This window comes from Centropristis striata, chromosome 11, assembly GCF_030273125.1.
Source record: "Centropristis striata isolate RG_2023a ecotype Rhode Island chromosome 11, C.striata_1.0, whole genome shotgun sequence".
Lineage (NCBI taxonomy): Eukaryota > Metazoa > Chordata > Actinopteri > Perciformes > Serranidae > Centropristis > Centropristis striata.
In genome coordinates, this window is record NC_081527.1 from 34,070,105 (window position 1) to 34,094,004 (window position 23,900).

Genomic DNA, 23,900 nt, shown 5'->3' on the forward strand with positions numbered 1-23,900 from the left:
CATGATGCATTCTGTATATAAGCACGTTTTGATCCAAATCCTGCTCTGTGCATTTACAGCGTAGCATACATCAACCTGTAGGCCAGATCCAACACATGAATACAAAACAGATGAACCCCTCTTCCTTTCATTGGCTGTTGTTTTGATTTAACACATCTGAAGAAGACAATCAATATCAAATTATACCACAGTGTTCTCTGAAATGTGGATTTAAGTTTGGATCTTGCACAGAAAATCAGCTTTCAGAAGGACAAATCCCAGATGTCAGTCCAAAATGGTTTATTTTGTAAAGGGGGTAGTTGGAGGAGATGAGAAAACATGGTGCGCTACTAAATGATGACATATTTAAATGTACATGACATTCAAAGGGTATTAAGAGTTATCACTCAAATTTTCCACACATGAACTTCAGTCTTCATTCCAACATGTTTTCCAAATTAAAATGGATAAAAAGTTTGTATATTTTCAAAATAAAAATATGTATCAACACAGTAAACCCATGGGATGCTGAAAAGGAATAAAAGGAAAAAACAGTAACATGCAGAATGTAGACTGATGACGTAATTTTCTTGATTTAGAAAAACAAATCGTTAAAAAAAAAATCCACAAAGTCATGACTAACACATCTTATTAATTTAGAGAAAATTTGAGCTGAATCCTTCTGCTGTTTTGTCCTCACATCATTAATTCACATTAGCAGAAACCGCTTTGTTTCAGTCTTTTATTCTGTATAATATAGGTCAATATGAAATATAAGAAACTGCTATTAATGACAACTTGAGTGGTCTTGGCTAGCCATTACAAACAGCACATATGTGTTGAGATGCCTTATGAAAATGACGATCCAAAATAAATTACATTTGCCAAAACCTAACGCACAGACTGGTTGGGATGGGGGGATAGGAGGAGGGCTGGACTCGATGGAGGAACAACTGACTTGATGACTAGTCAAATACACTGTGAATGAAGCTCCTCTGGATGTGTGGCGTCCAGAGATACGGCTGTAGAGTGAGTAAAAAGGTCCCAAAGTAGAAACTGCAGTCTTAACATGTGCCATACTTTAAAATGTAGAGGAAAACACCCTTACACTCATCAATATGATGAGCAGAAAAGTCCCAAACCAAAGCTTTGAAGTCTTTATTTTTGCTATCGGGGAGAGGAAAAAATACTCGAAAACAAAAATAAAACACAAAACAGGAGAGGGAGGGAAGAAACGACTCCAGATATTACGCTGAATGCAGAGAAGATGAACTGCACGAGTTGGGTGAGACACTCCGGCACAAGGGGTTATTTCCTGGAGCTAGACTTCTAATATCCAAAAGTACTGGTCTGGAGGACCCATGTTGGTCAAGGGGTGTCCATGGAGATGCCTACAGCAAAATGCCTCAATGGCAGCATCGTAGCAGGCTGTCCAAGAGTGACGCTATGTGCTTCCTGCTGCCTGGCCCTCTCCTCCCTCTGAATTACCTGCAGGAAGAAAGTGACAGCAGGTTGAAGGTTTGTAAGTGGGTGGTCTAAATATATACATCACAAAACAAACACTTTAAATCATGACATTATTTTGGTTTAAGAGTAAGTAAAGTAAAGTAAGGAGTGTTAATAAAGCATGCACTCTAAGAATAAAGCTCACTCACTCGTAGCAGGAGTGGAGGCTGAAGCCGAAGCAGAGGCATTGTCTTCCTCGTCACTGTCGTCCTCGTTGGACTGCGGTACCTCGGCCTCCGGGATGGTTGGTACTGGGACCTCAGGCTCCTGCTCTGCCCTGCTCTTCAGGGCTAGGATACGGTGATGTAACGCTGCAGCCAACTGACCAATGTCCTTAGAGCTACCCTGAAGAGTAAAGACACAGGGAGAGACGACGTTAGCACAATGAAGGAAAATAGTAACTCAGCATTCATAAAACTGTATGAATGCTGAAATATCGGTTTTAATGTGAAAACCGATATTTCACATTAAAAGCATCATGCCCCTTGAGCAACTGGAAGGATTTTGACGTGTAAAATCTGTGCAGGAAGTTTTGAATTCCATTAACAGTAGCTTGGCACCAACTGAAGTTATTAAATGAATGAGAGCAGTATTTCTCTCTAAAATCCAAACAAAGCAGGCTGAGTATTGCATGACTATTCTGTTGTAGAGATGGGGTAAGTGCTGTTGAAAGGAATATAGAAATCAATATCAAGATATATATATATATATATATATACACATACATATATACATACACTAAATAATTCTCCACATTCATTTTCTTATACTTCTAACTTCAATAGGGTACAAACAGTTGACTCACATTGGGTAACAAATTGGTTAAATTTTTTAATTCAAAGCAGTAAAACTTAAATCCTGGGAACAATTCCAAGTGTTACAGGTGTGAGCTCTGAATTTACAACTTCACTCTCATCCTTTATGTCTGCACAAAACATGTCAATTGCAGGCAGCTGGATTGGTGTGATAATCTCAAGAACTGTTGAGAAAAGCTACAACAGTATCGGCAAATCTACTGGTGGAGAAATTTCTGTTGTATTGGTAAATACCATAGACTGTATAATTGCCGTCATATCCCCTAAGCCTTGATGTACATTATTGTAAATAACCAAGACAACTGATAAAAAAGCAGTTAGGGGAATCAACTAAAACAGAATTAAGGAGATTAATACAAGAGCAGATCAGAAAAGGGTGTTTCTTTATATTAGAATATAAAAATGAATTAAAGTAGGATTAAAGAAATTATTTAAAATTCGACTTTTCCAGAGGTTTGAGATCTCCGAGTGTCCTTCTAGTTTATAGTAGTATAATGTAGGGCTAGGGGATCCATTCTATATAATGAAAATCAAGTTATTACAACATGTACATAGGGGTAACGTCAATTTAAAACACCATGATAACTGGCAATATTGAATCACAACAGCCTCATAAACTGGGAGATGAATAGTGAGCAGTATGTGTCCCACCACAGTTAATCGGACTGTCCTGACTCAGGATGGCTCGTTGAAAAAGACTGTCTGATGAAACTAACGTAACCTTTACAAGAGTGATTAATAGACCTGGGCTCGCTGTGATTTCTTGAAGAAACATTATCTCACAAGATGAAGAGATGGGGGAGGAGTGATTAGTGTTCAGATTCTACTTTTTAAGCTCTGCCGTTCCCCATAGCTGGGTAGCCAACGCTAACTCGCCAGCTGCCTGCAGATATCAGGCTGATGATGTCTTGTCAAGAAGAGCAGTGGGAGCTGGTGAATTATGAGAACGCTTCCAGTTTCTTCCCCGTTTGTGCTGAAACTGAGAAATTGAAGCAGATGTCCGTGCTTTCCTTAATTGAAGCATCTGCTACTGACATTCTATAGCTCTGATAAATAACTTGTATATCTATACAAGACATACATTTGGCTGGAGTTTTTGCATTTGTGTACAAGATTAAAATCTTCCTCAAGCTTGAGAAAATAAAAGACTTGCCAACTCTAGTTTAATGTCTGGCGATACATACCGATATTAGGAAGACCTTGACCCCCTGGTCCTCTGTGTCCATGGCAGTGATTCGTACGCTCTTCTCGCTGGCCTTGTCCACCTGCATCTGGGGCCAAAGTTTAGTGTTGAGGATCAACCGGAGGCTGCCCTGGGTCCTCATCACTAGAAGCGTTTAAACACAAACACAACAGCAATAAAGTACAGGTCCAAACAGACACTATTGCTATGTAGTGCTGTGAGTTCTTGTCATGAAAGATAAAATACATAACATTAATAATGTGTTAATGAGTGTAGCCCCAGCCATTGTACTTTCCAAGGTGACTGAGCATTGTGCTAGTTTTTTTCTTAACCAGCATAAATACAGGACCTCTATTGTGAGCCTATCGTCTGAAAGTGTTAAATTGCAAGATATCCTTTAGAAAAGAAAGAGTGGGGAAAATCTAAACTTTTCAGTAAAAAGGGGCTTTGTCATTCAGTCTTATATTTTTTATTCTTTGGTGACAATACACCTTTTACTCCATGTTCCACCATTACACATACAGTCCATTTACCAGCATATTGTGGTGCCTAGTCTACATACGTATAGCACAGGAAATGGCTCCCCCTTGTGTTCAGTTGTAGGTATTGTAATAATTAAAACCGACAACTAAGAGCCATCTGTATGTTTTTACTGAGCATGTCATCTTATCAGATCTATCTTGCACAAAAATTCAACACATGAGCATCAACCATGCAATCAACTCTTGCCCTTATCACTGAACCATAAAGAAACTTGGGCTGTGCACAATCTTAACAGCAAGATGTTTATTTATTTTTTCCACCCCCAAGGTGCAGGTGTGTTTACCTAGACGGGACTGTAGCATGCCGTCGTCTGTTGATGCCATGTCGTTGAGCCTCAGCAAACCTCGACCTCTCTCTATCCACGACTGAGCAGTCTTCTCAAAAACATATAACTTGCACTGCATCTGAAAAAAAGAGTGACAACAAACAAGGACTGTATTGCTTTCTGCAACATTTATTAACTGCACACGTTGAGTCAAAAGCACCCGCCTCCTACCTGTAAAACATTGCTTTCTGATTCCTCTCCAGTTTTGACGTCCACTTTCTCTAAGATGCACTTCTTGGCTGTGGCTTTGGTGTAAGCTGCTGCAGATTCCTCCAAAGACTCTGACACGCTGTTCACTGGTGTGATAAAATACAGGGGTAAAAAATCATGCAACTAGCTGGAGTTATCATTTAATTTCTGAGATTTTTTATCAAAAACTGATCTGTCGGTTTGACAGGGTCTCCCCTCACTTCCATATCTTTCTTGCAGTGACACAAAAACAATCTTCTCTGCAAAACTTTGGTCTATTTATTGCTGAAGGGTGATAATAAAAGAGCCGGTCTGGCACTCCATCACTTAACGCAGGAACTGTACAGGGCTGCTACAGATCATTTGCAGAGGAGAGCCTAATGAATGCTTGTGCACGCAGCAGCTATAAAATGCTGAATGTCTTTTCACTGTCATTGGAAAAAAAGGACCGTCCCTGAAACGTACTGACAAACCACTAAAAGGTATGTACAATATAATCGCCTTTGTGTCGATGTACCCTTTCATGTTCAGCTCACAAAATAACTGACTACTGTCAATATGTGTTAATAAATGACCTTGGTTATGAAGTAGGGCCTTGTGATTAAATCCAAATAAAATAAATGTCATTCTCTCATATACAAAACAAACAAACAGAAATAATTTATTGCCTCCATCATTGAAAAATCATGTTCATCAAACCAGGTCATGCATTACTGAGCGATACATTTGTAATGAATAATGTTTTCCTACAACAAAATGAGGATTTTTTTCTAGTCTGAAAATCAGATTGTTTCCGGTCTGAATTCTATCCACTTCACACTAGATGCAGATTTGAAAAGAATTCTCGTCTGTATCAAATTTCTGTTCAACAGCATTTGCATATGGTGTTAGTGCTGTGCTAGGGTGTCACTAGAAGGAACATTACTGCTAAAATCTGCCTTAATCTTTAAGGAAACTTGGGGGATATAGCACTAACGGTTTGAAATTTGCATCTCAAATCATGAATGAAGTATTTATAACATCCACAGCTCTTTATGGAATTCTAATCAAACACTAGCTCCATACTTGTGTTTTTAAGAATTATTTCAGAGTCCCCAAAGTCACACAATAACACAAATAACTGATCGAGGCAGCAATTCCCATGTTCTGCGAGGTAGATGATTGTTTTTGCCACAGGACTCTAGTGGATATGAAGAGTGCAGAGATAGATAAAACTGCTTCAAATCCTTGTTGGAAAAGGCTGTCTGACGAAGAGGTAAAGCGCTAAACATATTATAAATATAGCATACACTTAAACCAATATAAACTTTTTAGGTTGGCCTATTAGGTGTCTAAAATATGTCCACTGCAGTGCATCGCTTAGCTTCCATACCTGTCCTCCTACCGGCCCCTCCAAACTGGGGGTGCACTACTGCAGGTAACACACAGACTATGGATAAGTACTTCATACAAACCCACTTCAAAATATAGACTTAAGCAGATTCACTTCATGAGGACTTAAAAAGCATACCAATGGATTCCTTAGGTCTTCTCTGTAGCTTTAAAACTGAGCCCACTACACCCTCTGAAAGAAAAGTTGGCAAAATGTTCGGACCATTAGAAAGCTTAATGGTTAAAATTGGTGAAAGAATTTTGACTCTAAGCCAAATCATCCTCAAATTTATTGTGAAAATGTAAACTTGATTTTAACACCGCCACCTTGAGACTAATGAATATAAATTGAAGTGCCCGATTAGTGGATGAGATTTGCAACCCACTTGACTGATTATGTGAAATGAAAACTTTTAGCAGAGAACAGGAAAGAAAATAAAAAAAAATAAAAATAACTTTACATAACATGTCGTATAGATAAAATATTTCTGAAAGGATTAAAATTTCAATGTCACATTTCTGTCAAACTGCTTATTTAACTGTCCCAGATTTTGCTTATGTTGTTTGTAGTTATCACTGGAATGCAGCCAAGCTTCTCTCTTAAATCTGTTACTAGACCAGCCAAACATCAAACACTTTGTCAATAATCAGTGGGGTTGTGTTTTTACCCTTCTCCGGGGTCGTTTCCTGTGATGAGGGCTCTGAAGCAGGGGCAGCTGTAACTTCTTTAGTTTCCTCATTTGAGGACTCGCCCTTCGGGGGACTCTGAAAAACACAACAAAGCTGATCATTGGAACTTGTTCAAAGCTTAATCATGGGGAGTTTTTCCAACATGGCAGACGGCAGACTCACTATACAACAGGTTGCATTAACTCACCAGAACTCGTTCAGACATGTTCTGCCCAAATACAAATTTTGCCCCACTGTCTGTACTGTTTGTGGCATTTTTTGAACTGAAAGGACACAGAGAAGAAAAAACAGTGAGTTGATGAAAGTTAATTATGAATGAAGAGGAGTCGCTAAAAATACTCGAAGGAGGAAACAATTTCATTACCTTGGGGTAGAGATGTACTGTAAGAAATAATTAGTGCCCTCTGATTCCAGTGGCGCACCATCCTTTGACTTGCCTTCTGAACTGTTCTCTTCCAACTACAGGAAAACAAAAGTTGAATTTAAATTCAAGAAGACTCAAACTTGAAGAAAGACGAAAAAAAACTTATCCACATTAATGAAACTCCTGACTTAAGAGAGTGACTGTTTCCAAAATCTCAGATAAGATTTGCTGCCACAACAGCTCCAGAATGACCACAAAATTATGACATTTGGAAAAACATCACATGAAATGCTGTAGATGTAGAATTAGTATAAGAATTCTTAAAAGTCACAAATTAAACATAAAATGTCGACTATAACAAGGCAAGTATCATCTCAAATGTGTAAAAGCCCCCCCTCTAGTTGCCACATTTAACTGTTCATATCTCTTTTTGTTGTCACACATTCTCGTCTCAGTTTGTATGCTCACTGCATGTTAGAAACAGGTGTAAGACGGGTAGAAAACAACCCACCTTTGCTCTGTCTTTTATATTCTGACCAAACACAAAAGATATTGCTACATCTGTCTCCTTCTTCTCCCTTTCGTCTCTGTCTTTGTGACCACTTGCACCATCTTCCTCATTTTCATGTTTCTGAAATAGGAACCAAAAAAAGCACCAGTGTCAACTTTATATTTGTCTGTATTTGTTTTTTATATAACGCCAGTTCTAAAACAATGCTTTTAACACCGAGTATAATAAAAGCAACTTTTACTGACACATTGTGCTTGTGACACAGTTAATCTTTTTATATCTAACATTTGCATAACTTTTTATGAATAACAACCTCAATATACTTCCTCATTAGAGAGGAGCCCGGAAATAACCACCAATCTTTAGCTCGTCTGTAAATAATCTACAGTTTAATATTTTTCTCAGACTTTCTCTCTCGTGTTTTAAACAAAGCCTGTGCTGAACTGACTGGTATTGTTTATCAATAGAAAGGAGATTTATCCGCTGCTTACCTGTGACTTGGCCTGGGGGGATGAGTGCTCTGTGTTGTTCAGGAAGAGGGACTGGGTCACAGGTGCTCCATCTGAGGACTTTTTCACACCGTTGGTTCCACAAATAGAATCTAAATGAACAGACAGAAAGGACAAAGATAATTCTCTTTTTTTAATGTCCCATAGAAAACTAGCCTGGAAGAAACATGCTGGAAACACACGATGCACTTGCGCTACGGAAGGTCTCAATATTCAAATTAAATTATCAGACAAAGAAGATTTTAACGATATTTGAGAAGGTTTTACAAATGTTAACTAATGAGTGCAAGCAACACTCACTGGACTCTATATGTGATTTAGAGGGCGGTGCCTGGAGAACTGCAGGGCGGAGGACACTGCGTTGCTGCTCCTTGGGTTTCTGACTTGGGACACCTGCAACAAAGCCGACTTGTCTCATACTTATTGAGCACAATGGGATGTTCTAGGTCTACATGTTCAACTCTAGATGTACCATTTCCATTTCTAAGCGGGGTCATATAAGAAGGGTGCAAGTTTGGGTTCAAGTCTTTTTTCTATTTCAATCAAGTCAGTGTCTGAAAATATTATATGATGAAGGCTCATAACTTCAAACACCCACCTGAACTTGGTGCCTGTCCGTGTATGAGAGTTGGTGGCTTTAAACGGAATCCCACAGGCTTCTCCTCTGGTGAGACGGAAGCACAAGAGAGGACACACATTAAAAAAAGATCCAAGAGTCACACATCAACTTATAAAAAGGGTATGCTCTTTCTGTCTTTGCACCTTTTGCACCAAAGGGCCTGTTACCACAGCAACCCTTGTAGAGCCTCAAGAGTTGTGTTGCAATCCAACTCCTGTGCAGTAACACGGCGGGCTCTAGGGCCTCAGATCTATTTCTACCGCTGACTCTCCAACTCAGTGGCTTTATTAGCCTGGCCTGACCTGGCCCTAATCAGTGCTAAAGCAGAGAGCCGAAAACACTTGTAAAACGGCCTCATCATTTTCCTCCGCATTTCTGACATAATTTCTGTGTCTAGTGAAAATGGATTTATTTATTATATTTTTTTACAATTTGGGCCTTGTTTTCATTTTACTAACCAGCATAGTTTTTAGGTCATGGATGCTGCTAGACACAAAAAGACAACTACAAAACAAGCCCAATTTACAGGGCGGGACGTTGTCTAAAAACATAAATAAAAGAGAATGTGATAATTTGCTGATCTGCTTTGACATATTCAATTGAAAACTGCACAAAACAATATTTAATGTTCAAACTGATGAACTTATTTTTTTCTAAATATGCACTGAATTTGATGCATTCTGTTTTTATGTTCAACACAACATCCCAACTCTTCTGGAATCTGGGTTATATTTAAATCAGGTAAACACCCAATTCAGCACGGAGGAACTGTCATACTTACTGCAGTTCTGTGCCCTAGTAGTTTTATAATCAATCAGATTTGATTTCTGGTGTGTTCAACTCTGTTTTTCCCTTCAAAATATGTGCTTATGTAAAGTGCTAAAAACTGTTATTAATTATGCCCTGTTTGTTTGCTCAAGTGGATGCCCCATCCTCTCTGTAGAGCTGTGTTAACTGGTGACATCACCCCTGCCAACAGCTGAGCTGGTTTTAATAACTTGAAACATCAAGAAATCAAATCAAAACCCAAAGCAAGAACTGAAGATGATTAGAGTTCATCAACAGAAAATGTACACAGGAAAACATACATTTTTGTTAAAGTCCCACTGCAGTCATAATTTCAGTCACTGTGTGATTTCAGTTCAGTTTGCATTACTCCCTCCAATGAAATGCACATGGTGAACTATACTGAGATGGTGAACATCATGCTACCAACTCCATCATGATAATTACTCTATTTTTGACCAACAGCACAAGTGTAAAAAGGAGACCAGAACCAATTCACATACACATTTAGGTCCCAACTCCCTCAACCCAACATACCAACTTGTACTGCAAAATCTGCCACCCAAACTCAATGCCATATTTTTTATTCAAGGATTAAAGTACAAAAATAGCATCTAAGAGACACTGCATGTGTAAAGTCTACACAAAATAAGGTACATCAGCCCAAACAACAAAACACAGCTGTCTGAAAGTACCTCATAAGCCATTTCTTCGACAGTTTCAGTGACACTAGACAAACAGCAGCAAACTACCAGCACATGACACTATTGCACCTTATAAAAATAATAATAAACCATCTGCTATTACCAATATCAAGCACAACATTTTTCCAATACTGGCACCATAAATGTGGCGGGGAACCTCAGAACTTGTTTCCCAGCTAAACTTGGCAGTTCAAACTCCAGTCGTAATCCAGAACAGAACCACTACCATTATGCACTGGCATGGTCACAGGTCTAACAAGGTCATAATGTTCTCACAATGAGGAAGCCTCCTCCAAATTATTGGGGATTCTGAGACGCTCTCTCTACCAACTTCAGTTTAATTTAATACTAATAATTATCTTATCACACATTTGCAAGAAATATGCTTCACCTCTCTTGGCTGGGTATTCTGAATGTTTTTGCAATACATGATACAAACTGACAGTTTGGTGTAGCCAAAGAGAGAGAAAGAGAGGAGGACCACAAATTCTTTCAAAATAACAAAACCTAAACCAGAAGCTTAAAGCAACAAACCGACTTGAACCAATACAAAGATGTCCAACTTGACTGCAATGATCAGGCACAGTAAGCTTCTATTTTTCCCCAAGTAATTTTATAGGATAAATATTACATAGAAAAGAGGTGATTAAGGTGAGTAAATCTCTTCTTGTACATTCTTAGATCTTTTGTCAACTGTAACTGCATGTTCTCCTCAATCCATGAATAACGTTAGACTTACACAGCAGATACTCAAAGAGCTAGCTCATAAATAAAATTAAGTTAACAAGAGCTGGGGTGCATTTTACAGGCAGGAGACACACAAAACTGACATCTTAGTTGCAACTATTGTCATAAAGATGTTAGAAAACAAACATATGTTCAAAAATTATTTCTGAGAAAATAACCCTTGGGATAGCAAATGGTTATTGTTTCCAATCAACTTAATGTATTTGTTGGTTAAAACTGTTGGAAAAAATTACGTGTCTGAATTCTGAAACCAAGAGTTTTACTGCAGGGGGCCTTTAAGCTTGGAAGAGAAACTAATGGTGGTCTAGATGCCTCACCTGGCTCAGAGTCAGAGTTCCCAGTTGGAGACTGGCAGAAACTTGAGGGCATGAATACATTGTTCTTGGGAACTGCAAAGTAGCGAACAGGCATTGCACTCAGCATACAAATCAATGTGTACACCACAAGCAAGAACCAAGAAAAAAAATGCTCTGCTTAGTCACCACGTGTGTACCCTTACCAGAATGTGGGGGTGGGAACGATGAGGTCCTTTCCCTTTTCACAGGGGGGCAATAGTTTCCCTCGTCTTTATCTGAATCTGAAAAAGGTAACAAAATATTAAGATATTGCAATTTCAATAAATATGAAACTAATAACATTGAGAAAGAGGCTAGTTTGGACTTTAGATTTACCTTCTCCATCCTCTGCACTTGAGCCCTCCGCAGATCGCTGCAAGAGAAGTGAAAGGTTTGAGCTCAAGAATGCTGACAATAAAAATAAAATCTGTAAAATTATAAAATATGGCTTCAGCCTCAATAGAAGCTTGAATAACATAAATGAACTTACCTTCTGTGCTTTATCTTTTTGGAAAACAAACACAGGAGGCGCTATGGCAGGCTTGTCTGTTAAGAGAAGATGTAGGCTAGTCATCCAAGCACTAACTGTAAGTGTACAGCAGTCCCGTCTATTTGAATCTCCTTCATGGTTTACAGCAAAAATACTTTGGCCTTAATCTTCCTCTGAGAATCAGTGATAGCATGAGTGTTGATAGAGCTAGAATGATATGCGCATCAGTGCTAATAAACTTAATCATCAAGCACTAAATCAAAATGCAAAGCACAGGGCTAGATAGCAAAGAAATTAAAACATGATGACAAAAGTCATCCAAAATATGGGGAGGTGCACTTCCTATATTTCACAGACTGCATGGCAGACAAAGGTTTTGGTTCACAAGCTTACTTTACAGTGCCTTCCTTTGTAAATACTTCTGGTGAAGCTTCCAGTGAAGTAAAACACAACTGTTGCTAGTTTATTTAAATGTCAGATTTAACTGGTGCAAAACTGTGAGTGTAAAAGAGGAAGAACTGTGAAAACAATCTGACCAAGGTGACTTGAGAAATGCATTTTAAAATGTCAAAAGCCTGTGGAACGTCAATCAATGTCAGCCAGTCAAAAGAAATCAATTTGTACTCATACTTTATCTACAGTTCATCATGCAATCCTATTAGGAGCACCAGGAAGAATAAATAACATTATATTGAACTTAACAAATTCCAAACAATATGAACAAATGTAAAATAGATTCATGTAAATACCAATGTATTACACAGAGACCAAACTTTCACTCATTCCACAACAGCAGGAAGCTACTCTTGTAATCAATGGTGAGTTTTATTCAGCTCACCTCTGAAGATTTTGTTGATGCTATAAGCTATTGTCATAACTGACCAAGAATAGCAATCACCAGGCAAGGTAATCATTTCATGTCACCTTAGACCACCTAATGCGTCTACCTTCACAGTGTAACCTCTGTAAGATGTGTAATCCTATAACGTTAGCAGACAAAGGTTTTCCTCTGTCTGGGTTGGGCCTAATACTCTGAGCAGGTGTAGCATCGTTGAGGCATAAATACATGCGGTAATAGTCAAAAAGCCCACAGCACATTACCAGGATTGTTTACTGGATCAACATGCAACGTCTCAAACAACCCCTCATGGCTGATACTAGCCCATTATGTATGAATCGCATTTATGGCCACAAAGCATGACAACGTTGTGTGACCTATATTAACATCCAGCTTTGTATCCATCTGCGGTTTGCACTCAGCAATCTTTTCTAATCATTGTAAGGATTCCTGCATGCAACCTCGATGTTCCCTGCAGACATTCAAGAAGCCCGAGATGCTCCGGGCTTCTGTTAACCAGCTAGCATTTAGTTACACTGTCTGACCCATTCCAGCACATAGCCGGCGCCACCGGTTGTTCCCCAAAGCCCTGAATGCAGCTAGCTTACTGGCTATAGTTAGCTTGCTAATGCGCTCCATCCCGCATGAGTCATCTCGCCTGACACCAAGACTCTCATTGAATTATGCCATAGTTAACAAATAAACAGACTCATCAGCAAAACTGAGCGGAATAAAGTGAGAATGTAAAGGAAGCATCGATTACATCAGAGCATTATCTCTTAGCTGACGGTTTCCTCTCTGCGCGCCTAAATAAACGCAAAGCATAACAGCATTAAACAAGGAGGAGGTCTAGCTACGAATAGATACAGCACCCTATTAGCTTTGTGCTTCACATCTTTGGCCTAACAAGCTTTCCTTTATTTCCAATTAGCCCGTCACAAATGACAAAACATTCTGCCTATAAATAGCCGGGTGCTTGCGTTAGGAGGTAAGCCGGCTAGCGGCGAGCAGCATTTCGAGGGCGTTCCGAGGCATTCCAGGTATTATCCGCAGCCCAGCCGTTAGCATTGTTAGCCTCTTGGCTAACGTTGTAGTCTTGTAAACCGCCGCAAAGCTGTAATTCATCTGAATTCCTAAATAACATGCCTCCAAGCAGCGTCCTTTCAATTATAACATATGCAGATAATGTACAGGTGCAGTTTAAAACGGAACAGTAGCCGTATTGTTTTTCTTACACTGCCACTTACTCACCTTCGTTTGCCAAGTCCGCCATTTTACTTCGACGCTCACACACCCACAACCCACCGCGCAGATAATACAAGTCGAGGCAGAGATGTTTTCAGTGGCACGGAGCACATTGCCTCCGTTTACAGATGCAGCAGGCGACCCCCCTCTGCTCTGCCTTGTGCCCGTCAACAAGCCACAGAAAGACCGTTGGTCCAGGCTTCCAGCTCTTCTGTGTTTATGTTATGAATGAAACACATGTTTCAAACAGCCCTAAAGAACAACTTAAACCTGAAAGTCTGACCTTGTGTTACAGTTAATCCTCAGGCCCCATATAGAAAAGTAGCCTACCATGTTCCAATAACACAGATTAAAGTGTTGTCAACTATGATAAGGTTGCACTGGCTGGTCCAGGAACTATAAATAAATATACGAGTTAGTTTTTGACCTTGGAAAGAGTAGTTTTATTGAAAACAATCATTACTCTGGGGGTCTTGCCCAATGTGTGGAGTTTGTTAACCCATTGAGGCCTGGAAAGCGTTTACGTCATTTTGTAGTATTTGTATAAGCTCTCAAATACTTTTTGAATTTCATTTCTATCTGCTACAGAGGCTGAAAAATCTATTATTTAGTAGAAGAGTTGAGACTTCTGTTGAATTTCCAGAAAAACTTCAGGTTTTAGGGGGTTATTTTAAAATCACCCAGAGGTTTAACAGGAAGTTTTAGGCGTCAATGGGTTAATAGAGAGTTGTCATGGACATAGTAGGCATCATTGTTGTCATAGGCCTTTAGGGGTGAAACACATTGCCAGGAGGAGGAAATGCTGCACATTTCTGTCATGGTGCTCTATAGGGATGTACAAGAATTAGAAAATACCGCTTAGGAAAGCAAAAACAATATGATGGGAAGTTGCTCGATATTATTCAGGGAAATATAATAACAAGCAACAAAAAATATACATTAAAAGGAAATTATAGGCCAATTAAACCAATTAGATGCGTTGAAGAAATTGCCTGGCTGGTATTGGGCTTGTATTTATACACAAATACAGAGACAGATCTTCTTTAGTTTTTGTTGAATTATAACAGACCCATGGTTCACTAATAAAAGCAACCACATTATAAGACAAAACATGTCCAGAAGTAATGCAACCTTAAGAGAAGTTCCTGAGAAAATGACAAAAAAAGACAAAACTTGAGCTTCTGCAGCAAAGATAAAAAATCCACCAAGTCAGATGTTCCAGGGGGGTGGGTGAGTCAATAAAGGTGAGTCATAGATAAGTCATAAAGTAAAAGATTCACTGCATTAAAAAACACACTGAAAAAGAAATGGTTCTCACAGTGGTTTCTTCTTAAACCCTTCCCAGATTGAGGATTATTCTAGTCTTGGATTAAGAGTTGTTAATTTATTTTTCAGGTGCATCTGTAGCTCTGCAGCCTTCCTCTGAAGTGTTATTGTACATGTGGCTGTGGTGGTATTTACAATGCCAGCCAATAAGGTGAAGGTAAACAAACAAGACATAGTTCACATTTTATTGTGTCTCATCATGTGTACATTTAAACACACGGTGGCGCAGTGCGGCCTCACAGTGAAAGTGAATGGGTTTGGATCTAGCAGAGAGCTGGGCCTGTCAGGAAAACAGACATGGTGATTATTATGTCTGTTTATTATGGAAATGAGTGAAAGGAATTCTAATCAAAACAAAGATCTCAAGCTCTGGCGCATGGTATGCAGTCATTTTAAGAATGAGTAATTTCACTAAACAGATTTAATTAAACAGAGCTTGTTGACTTTTTTGTCAGTGTTCCCACCAAAACACATTCTGATTATCCTTGAGGTTTATTAAACATGTTGAATATATTTCCTACATCATAAAACATTTGCACAAAAAAAGAGTGTTTTGAAATGAGCATTGTTTACTTCAGCTTCTTTTATTGGTGCCTTTTATGGATGGCCACATTAACTATGCTGTGAATGAGACATGAACGCTTCGTGGACTGTTCTGCAGCTCTGATCGGTTCTCAGAACTGTAAACACAGAAAAACCACTGATCAAACCCAGGAGTGTCACATAGATACCAAGAATGCCTTGACAAAACAGCAAACATGAAAGAGAATTTTTACTACTTTTGTTTCTGGACATTATTGCCAGACATTTTTTGTCCAATCCAACTGTTTTTATATTTATGTTTTTACAGCTTGTGGACAGACTGAGGTGATCTGCTGCTTTCTGTTATTCTTCTGGTGCAGTTCACTTCATCTGCCACCAGAGGGCAACAACATCAACTGAAGCCTCAGACAGTTGACACAATAATTTTAATAATAATAATAATAATAATAATAATAATAATATTTTTAATCATAACATAACATATGATATATAACATAATATAACATATAACTTATAACATAACATCATATAACATATAAAATAACTTATAACATATATTACTTATAACATACAATATAACTTAGAATATAATATAACATATAACATGACGCAACATAAGTTTTAACATAATATAACATGAAATAACAAACTGAACATAACATAACTTGACTGTAAAGCATTTATAAGTACAGATTTTTCAGGTGTTTTTTTAAATTCTCGAGCAGGTTTTGTATAAACTATTTAAACAGAATATTTTACTTTATCCAAAGGGTGTAATTAGTAAATCAAGTACGATTTAAGGTTAATAGAATCATAGAGACACTATGTAATTTCCCTACAGAAATCAAGTTTTTATTCAGGAGTCAGTAAGTTTTTAAGCTTGGGAATGGGTTCATAGCTGACTCAATTTTCATTTATATAATATTTAGAAACACACGTACCGTAATTTAAATGTTAATAACTAGACAAACAAATGTCATCCGAACATAATGAGATAAACAGTAATTACAACTGCAGCTGCTCTCAAATGAGGAAAAAAGCACATTTATTTGTCACGTTCTGTCTCCCCCTTTCAATCTACCACAAAAATATCTCTGCTGTAGTAAAAGGGGTCAAAACATCAGCTCCTTAATAAACATATATGAAATGTTTTCATTAGAAAGTGACCGGCTGCCAGATAAAGAAACACAAGTTAGGCAGAAAACACTGGGCAAATAAACTACAGACGTAAACATAAACCAGTTGTTTGCCTTGTTAGTTCAATTATGGTTGAGGAACAGTGAATAGAACATATTTCATAAGAGTTTGCATTGCACAACGCCGACCGAAAGTTTTTCAGCAAGAATCATACTTTGAAATTTCCCTTCAGGCACAACTCAAACAAGCCACTGCATGTGTTTATGCTGTTTGCCACAAAAGCCCTCATCTGTCAGGGGAGCTTGGCTTGTGCTCCGAGCCATAACAGTTTCATTTATTTTCTTATCCATCAGCGAAGCCATTGTCCAATGTCCACTGCAAATCAGTGAGTCAACATTTTTATTGGTTGCAGGCCAGGGAGCTTTACTCTAACTAAACTGCAATTATACTCCAGCTAAATGTTTGTGCATCTTTATTGTGCCTGGCCCAGATTGGCTGTGTTACCATCCATTGTAGCAGATATGCAAACAGGCTCTATCGGAGAGTGGAAAACCTCCTGATGTGTATATTATGACACGTGCTGCTTTGAATTACAGTAAGACCACCTCAGACTAACTCTGTTACATAACACACTTCTTTTTTGTCCCCCGAGACAACTGCAACTAATACCTTAAGATGAAACCCAGGGGAATTTTACCAGAAAAACAACGGTGATTATGATGCAAACATTCTTCCACAAAACCCAAAACCATCTCATATTTGATCTTATCTTCTGAGCCGTGCCATCTGCAGAACACAGCTTCTGGGTAGAGCTAAATACAGCCGAGTGATGAATAAATTAGAATAAAATAAGATTGCTACCTTGAAATCTACACTCATAATAGAGCAGTGAAAAAGCTCAATGCATTGGCATTTTTGTAAATATTTGAATACCTGCAGGACTTTAATTTTGGACCTTTGTGCAAAACCTCAGATTGCATTTCTTAATGTCCAGGCACAGGACAATCAATTATAGCGGCTCTTTCAGCATCTCTCCAGTTGAGTCCACCATGAGGCATTTCTGCCTGCACACCTTCTCTCCAGCTGCTCCTGGGGCGACCTCTTGTCCCCCGGGTTCTGTTTCAGGGCTTGTTGGGTGATGTTTGTGGCAGGTTTTCTGAGGGTGTGTCCAATCCAACTTGACTTTCTCTCTTTTTCATTTAAATTAATTAATGTGGCTTGTTCTTGTTTTACTTCTGTCTGTGTATGGTAAGTGTGGTTAAGGTAAAATTGCAGGTCTTTGAAGGGGCAGGAATTCCAGTCTACACCTCCAACCCCAACACCTTTACCGCTTTGCTACACAAAGGCAACACTTCCTCCTGCATTACATTGGGAATGTTGGGACTGGACATAGATTGTGTTTCTTATCTGTTAAACCTGTACTATATTGGTGGGGGGTATGGTAAACAAGTACGGTAAGTTTAAACTTCCTTTTTTTTTTGGCTGACTGCCGAGGTCAGTCCTACACACGGGTGTGTATGTGACTGACTGACTCAGTGATCACACACTTCTACGTTAACACATGTTTTCATTTGCCTTTTAAGGAAGGTGCTTTAACTTCATTTATTTCTTTTCAACACTATGAACGGATATTTAGCTGTTCATACATGATACAGAAATATTTAATGTCAAAAACTTTCGGTCAGCAATATACTAAGTTTTGACCTAGTCTTGTTAAACAGGGATTTTTATAGGGATTTCCAGAACACGGCTATTTATAGGATGCATGAAGAACAACTTCATTGTTAGACCAAAGCAGGGCTTCTCCATGCAGACTTTGTTGTTCTTTATACTATGTTACCTGACTTCTTCTTTTGCTCCTGTTATAATTATATTACAACTAGAGATTGAAGTCATGAATATGGGGCATAATAAGCTGCTTGCACAGACAAACTGCATCTTTAGTGACGTTGTGCTGCATATTTGATGCAGCTAAGAAGTTTTAAATCTCCAATATTTTCTACCAAATATATATAAATTCAAACTATCTTTATTTCCCATGAATCATAACCATTATTTCACCCAACCCTAACATCATGTCACAAAAAGAGTTACTTGTGGTATCTGGAAAGTGATGTCTGGATTGTGAGGAAGTTTGCTGTCTACATTCATGCCCCCAGAGGGAGAAACCTTTAGATCTTTGTGATGTTTCTTCATCTTAAACAATTAGGGCAAAGTTTCACATTTCAAATGAACTTCTCTCCTATTTTCTTTTTTTCAAATTCATGCTTCCAGCAGGAGAGAAACGATTGATTTTGCAACTCCTTGTCTTTTCTGTTTGCCATCATCACACCCAGACAACCTGAACCTCTGTGAAGCTTCAAAATCAGTAAGAAGAAAAAAAACACAGACTGACAGAAAACCGGTAGAGACCAAATTCTTTTTCATTGTTTTCCCTCCATGTTTGCTTTCGTTTTACTGTTCCATGTACATGCAGTTTACTAATGGATGGTTGCAGAAAAAGTAAATGTTAAATCAGTGTCATTATTTTGTCTACAGCTCTGTCCTCATCTCTGCTGTAGTTTTTTTGTACTGCGTGCCAAAGTAAAGTTTCTCACACACTGATAAATGGCTTCTCGGAGATGTCTTCTTTCAAATGCATGCACAACGACAGCAACGGTGAAGGACTAAAAAAACATATCGTATTATCTGAAAGGAATGCTGAAGACAACACAGTGTATCATATCACGGCCTGGGTCCAAGTGCCTTTGGCAATGGACCATCATCTTCTGACAAATATTCAAACCCATTAATCCATCAGGATATTTTTAATATGCAATCAGATGCAGGAATAGAGATAGCCACAGCCAAATATGATTTTTATAGTGTTGAAGTTGCATGTTGTTTTGCCAACATTCATTCATTTTGGACTGTGATCGAACTCACATGCCTAGCAGGGAGCAAGACCAGAATTGTGCAAAAAGACTGAGGTAATTAGTCAATAAATTATAGCTAACCAACTTTTTTATGTGCTTCTTTAATGCCTGGGTGGCGGCTGGGATACAAACAGAAATTCTCCCAATGCACATGTCGTGTGCCCTTGAGTAGATGTGCTGTAAACAACCGGAGTGAGCTCCAGTATCCTGCAGGCAAAGGAAATGAAAAGGTTCTTGAAACGCTTCATTGGGCTTTAGCTGGTGTTTGGATGTGAGTAAGTATAAACAGTGAACAGTGCTATCCGATGACCACTCAGGCACTCAAGGCTCATTAATATCTGTCACAAAGAGTTCAACAAAAATCCCTGTGAAAGGAACACTGCAGCTTTTTTTCAGTTTGCAGGAAGGGCTTTGGGTGGATATGCGATATGGCAACGCTGACAAGTGTTTTTAATGCAAAGACTCATGCCTGTCAGATCACAAAATGAATAAAGGAAGGCTATTTCATATCTGATTATATGAATGTGACTGATGTTTCAGCACCAGTCAACCTTTCCTGAGAATCCAGACAAGCATGGCAACGAGAGTCAACAGGTTTTTACGTGGGAGACGGTTTATTTCTGCAACAACACAATTATTTTAGGTATGCAGCAACCTAAAGTTTCTAAAAGCTTTGTTTTTCACACTTTACTCTAGGCAATAATCCATTGTCAGGAAATAATGGAGTCAGGCTAATAACATTGACACATATAGTCTTTAATTTTCCAGGATACATGCATTAATGACTTTAAATTCCAGTGACTCATGACTCGATACTTCCGTTTTCCCGTCAGCTTCAAGGGTCAAATAATCTTTCAGGTATTCAGTCGTCAGTTCAGTAGAGCTTTATTGATCCTGAGATAAAAACTTTTACAGCCTGATAAAACTTACCATGTTCCATCTGCCGGGGACTTCCATACACAATTAAAGGTAAATGAGCAACAGCAACATTCTCACACTTTATACCCTACAGCCAGTACCGTACCGTACATCTCTAAATAATATGCAGTTTTTATGTTTCACTCTTAAAAAGTTGACAAGAGACAGTGAACATAATTTATCTCAACATAAAAACAATATACAGTATATACATATTACATATACAATGTAATATTGTTGATTTGTGTCTGAGAAGAAAATAACTATATGAAAAAAACAAATAAAAACAGTTAAAGAGAATTACTGTGGGATGTCGCATAGCGGTCATGCAATATTAAATTAGATTTCAAAATTAGATTAGATTGACTTTATTAATCCCACAGCGGGGAAATTTCTTTGTTACAGCCGACCACACAAATTTCACACAAATTTTAAGATAGGGATAAAAAATACCAAGAAAAAGACATTTAACAATATACAATATACAATATACTATATACAACTTAGTGCAAATTAAGTGAGGAATGTGCAGAGTGCAAATTATGATTATTTATGTGGTAAACCTTATTATATATGTATAAAAAGGATTTAAAAACTATAGTTTTCTATATGAAAATAATTGAAGATGTCTCCAAAATTAAATGAGAGTTAATTCAGTGCAGAGGGCATGATTTTGGAGGGACTAGTGGAACTATTTACCAAAGGACTCAACATAAGGAGGGCCCTCAATAAGCCTTGAATAAAATGCTTGTTTTTTATCTGCAATTTAAATGTTTTATGTTTTAACATCAGATTTCGTTTTGTATTTAAACAGCCACTAAGGAAATAATGTTATAATATTTAATATTATCAGCCACAATTACACACTAATTTATAAAGCACCTTTACAACAAATAAAATGAACTTCAGTGCTTCACAACTGACTGACAAAAGTTAGGATAATAAAATAAAATTAAGTACATTTTAATGGTTGATAGTAAGCTGTTGATTAAAAAAAAAGAGTCAAATAAATTATAAAAATGATAATATATCAAAATAAAAAATCACTCCTAGATGTTTTGCTTCTTGGCCTGGGTTGATTCCTGTTGTGTTATTTTGTAGACCAGTTTCTCTCTCTGAACTTTTTTAACTGGCAGATATAAATTATGCTATTTTCCCAGTTTTTATATAGTAAACAAATAAGTTGCACCTACAGTACCAGTTGGACACACTTTCTCATGAAATGTTTTTTCTTTAGTTTTATTATTTTCAACATTGTAGATTAATACTGGAGGAATTAAAAGTATGAAAGAACACATATGGAATAATGTAGCTAACAAAAGAGTGGTAAACAAACCAGAATATGTTTTATATTTTGTGTATAGCCACCTCTTGTTTTGATGACAGCTTTGACCACTTCTGGTATTTCTCAGTCAGATTCATGAGCTGCTCACCTGGATGTTTTTCAGTTAACAGGTGCAGAAGTAAATTTGTGGAATTTCTTGCCTTCTTAATGACTTAGAAAATATAATAGAAATAAAGAAAACCCATTGATTGAAAAGGTGTGTCCAAACCTTGACTGGTACTGTATATGTTATAATGTGTTACACATTTAGGTGATGTTTGTACTGTATTGTTGTGCATTTCAGTGTAAGTATGAATTGAAATACATGTGCAAACTTTGGTATGGCAAAAATGCATGTTACCATGTAATGTATACTCTGTATTGTAATTATTGTTACACTGATGGATATATTTGGTGCCCCTAGAAACTTACAATATGAGAAAGAAGATGCAACTATTTGACCTGCTGTTTATTTAACACACTAAAAGCGATATAAGACCAAGGATTTGCACTGGACAAGCTTCAACAATTGCCTCTTTGTACAAAAATGCAATTGTCTAAGTCTGTTCCCCCATCATTTGTGTTAAGTGGCACTCTTAAGTGCAAGGATTTATTCTGAGGAACTTTTTGGAAAAGATTTGGGAACACCTTATGTAAGATCACTGGTAATAAATACCTTCATTCATCAGCCATTGTGGAAGGCTGAGTATTTCTCAATAAGTTACTGTCAGTTTGAGGGGGGTGATTAAACCTTTACGTGTTTAACAGGCCACACTCCAATTACAACAACCCCAGGCAACAAGGGACTTGACCTGTTTCATATTTCTAAATATAAAGGTAGACTAAGAAAGAAATATTTTATTTATTTAATTAGTTAGAAACAGTGACATTTCAACCCCACTTGACGCATGCTGATCATATCTAATTTCTTGAGAATTTAAGAGATGTCATTGCACAAAATTGTGAAATCTCAAATTTCCAAGTGTAACTGTGCCTTTTTAATTAATTAAATAAATAAGTAATAATAAATAAATAAAGTATCTTTTTCTCTCTCTATACAACCAGTATATAAGGTTGGGGGCCCGTGGTAGGACAAATATTTGGATTCACATATAATTCTTCATGTTTCTATCATGAACTCTTTGGGACGGGGAAGCTTTTAAAAAAACAAAAAACACATCAATGTTAGTTCAAAAAGAAAAAAAAGAAGAAAGATGAGTCGAGAGCAAAGGTTAGGCGTTTATGGAAATACGATCCTGGCAGAGTGCCCCTGAGCCCTTTATAAAGACTGCCTCACCTCGCCTGAACAGACACAAGAAGAGAACAACGAGATACATCTGGAGCTTAACAGGTGAGTGAACTGTAATCCTACTGTAAAAAGAGACACTGTACTGTTTTAAGTTGGTGTTTGCTCATTATTGCGGTCATTGATAAGATTTAATGAGATTTATATCATTTGTAGCAGTTTTTGTTTATTTACGTCACTTTAAAAGTAAAAGCATCCATTCAAATCAAATGAAAATTAACTTAAACGTGTCAGATTTAGCCAAAGGGCAACTTTTTTATTTGCAATCTTTTAGCATGTTTCATGTTAGGAACTTAAATAATATGCCTTAACTCACACTGAGCACAGATTCAGTGACAGATGTGATTTAGTTTTTTCATCAGCAAATCAAAAAGCAATGACATTGTTTTAAAACTATGATTGCTGTATTGAAAAGTTGCTCAAATGTCTTGTCTTGTTATGTGTAGAGAATAGGATTTGTGTTAAACAACTGAGAGTTTTAGAATAAAAAGGTGAAAGTTGTTAGATACATATGCAGTACACATGAACACAAAGAGAGCCGATACGAAATATTTGTTCAAGGTTCAAGGTTTCAAACGTGTATAGAGAAGGTGTGGGAGTGATAACGCTGATTGCAGGTAAACATTGTAATTCTTTGCATCTATCTGGCTCCTTTTCCAGGGCTGCAACTACAGAGTGCATC

At 37.7% G+C, this 23,900-nt stretch overlaps 1 protein-coding gene across 3 annotated transcripts; it reads right to left on the reverse strand.

Annotated features, from left to right (window-relative positions):
- Positions 1 to 262: 262 nt before the first annotated feature.
- Positions 263 to 13,817, reverse strand: ranbp3b (RAN binding protein 3b). Of its 3 annotated transcripts, XM_059344545.1 has the most exons (18): positions 13,756 to 13,816; positions 11,667 to 11,722; positions 11,513 to 11,549; positions 11,341 to 11,418; positions 11,159 to 11,230; positions 8,584 to 8,649; positions 8,286 to 8,378; positions 7,968 to 8,077; positions 7,477 to 7,596; positions 6,966 to 7,060; positions 6,789 to 6,864; positions 6,580 to 6,676; positions 6,051 to 6,104; positions 4,523 to 4,647; positions 4,310 to 4,430; positions 3,485 to 3,627; positions 1,635 to 1,830; positions 263 to 1,467 (listed from the first exon to the last, which is right to left on the reverse strand). In XM_059344545.1, the coding sequence occupies exons 1-18, from the start codon at positions 13,775 to 13,777 to the stop codon at positions 1,424 to 1,426; spliced, it is 1,605 nt and encodes a 534-aa protein (XP_059200528.1). In that variant the 5' UTR covers positions 13,778 to 13,816; the 3' UTR covers positions 263 to 1,423. The 3 variants fall into 3 exon arrangements, with proteins under 3 accessions (XP_059200528.1, XP_059200529.1, XP_059200530.1); XM_059344546.1 differs by lacking the exon at positions 6,051 to 6,104 and having other exon boundaries at positions 13,756 to 13,817; XM_059344547.1 differs by lacking the exon at positions 8,286 to 8,378.
- Between the last annotated feature and the right edge of the window lie 10,083 nt (positions 13,818 to 23,900).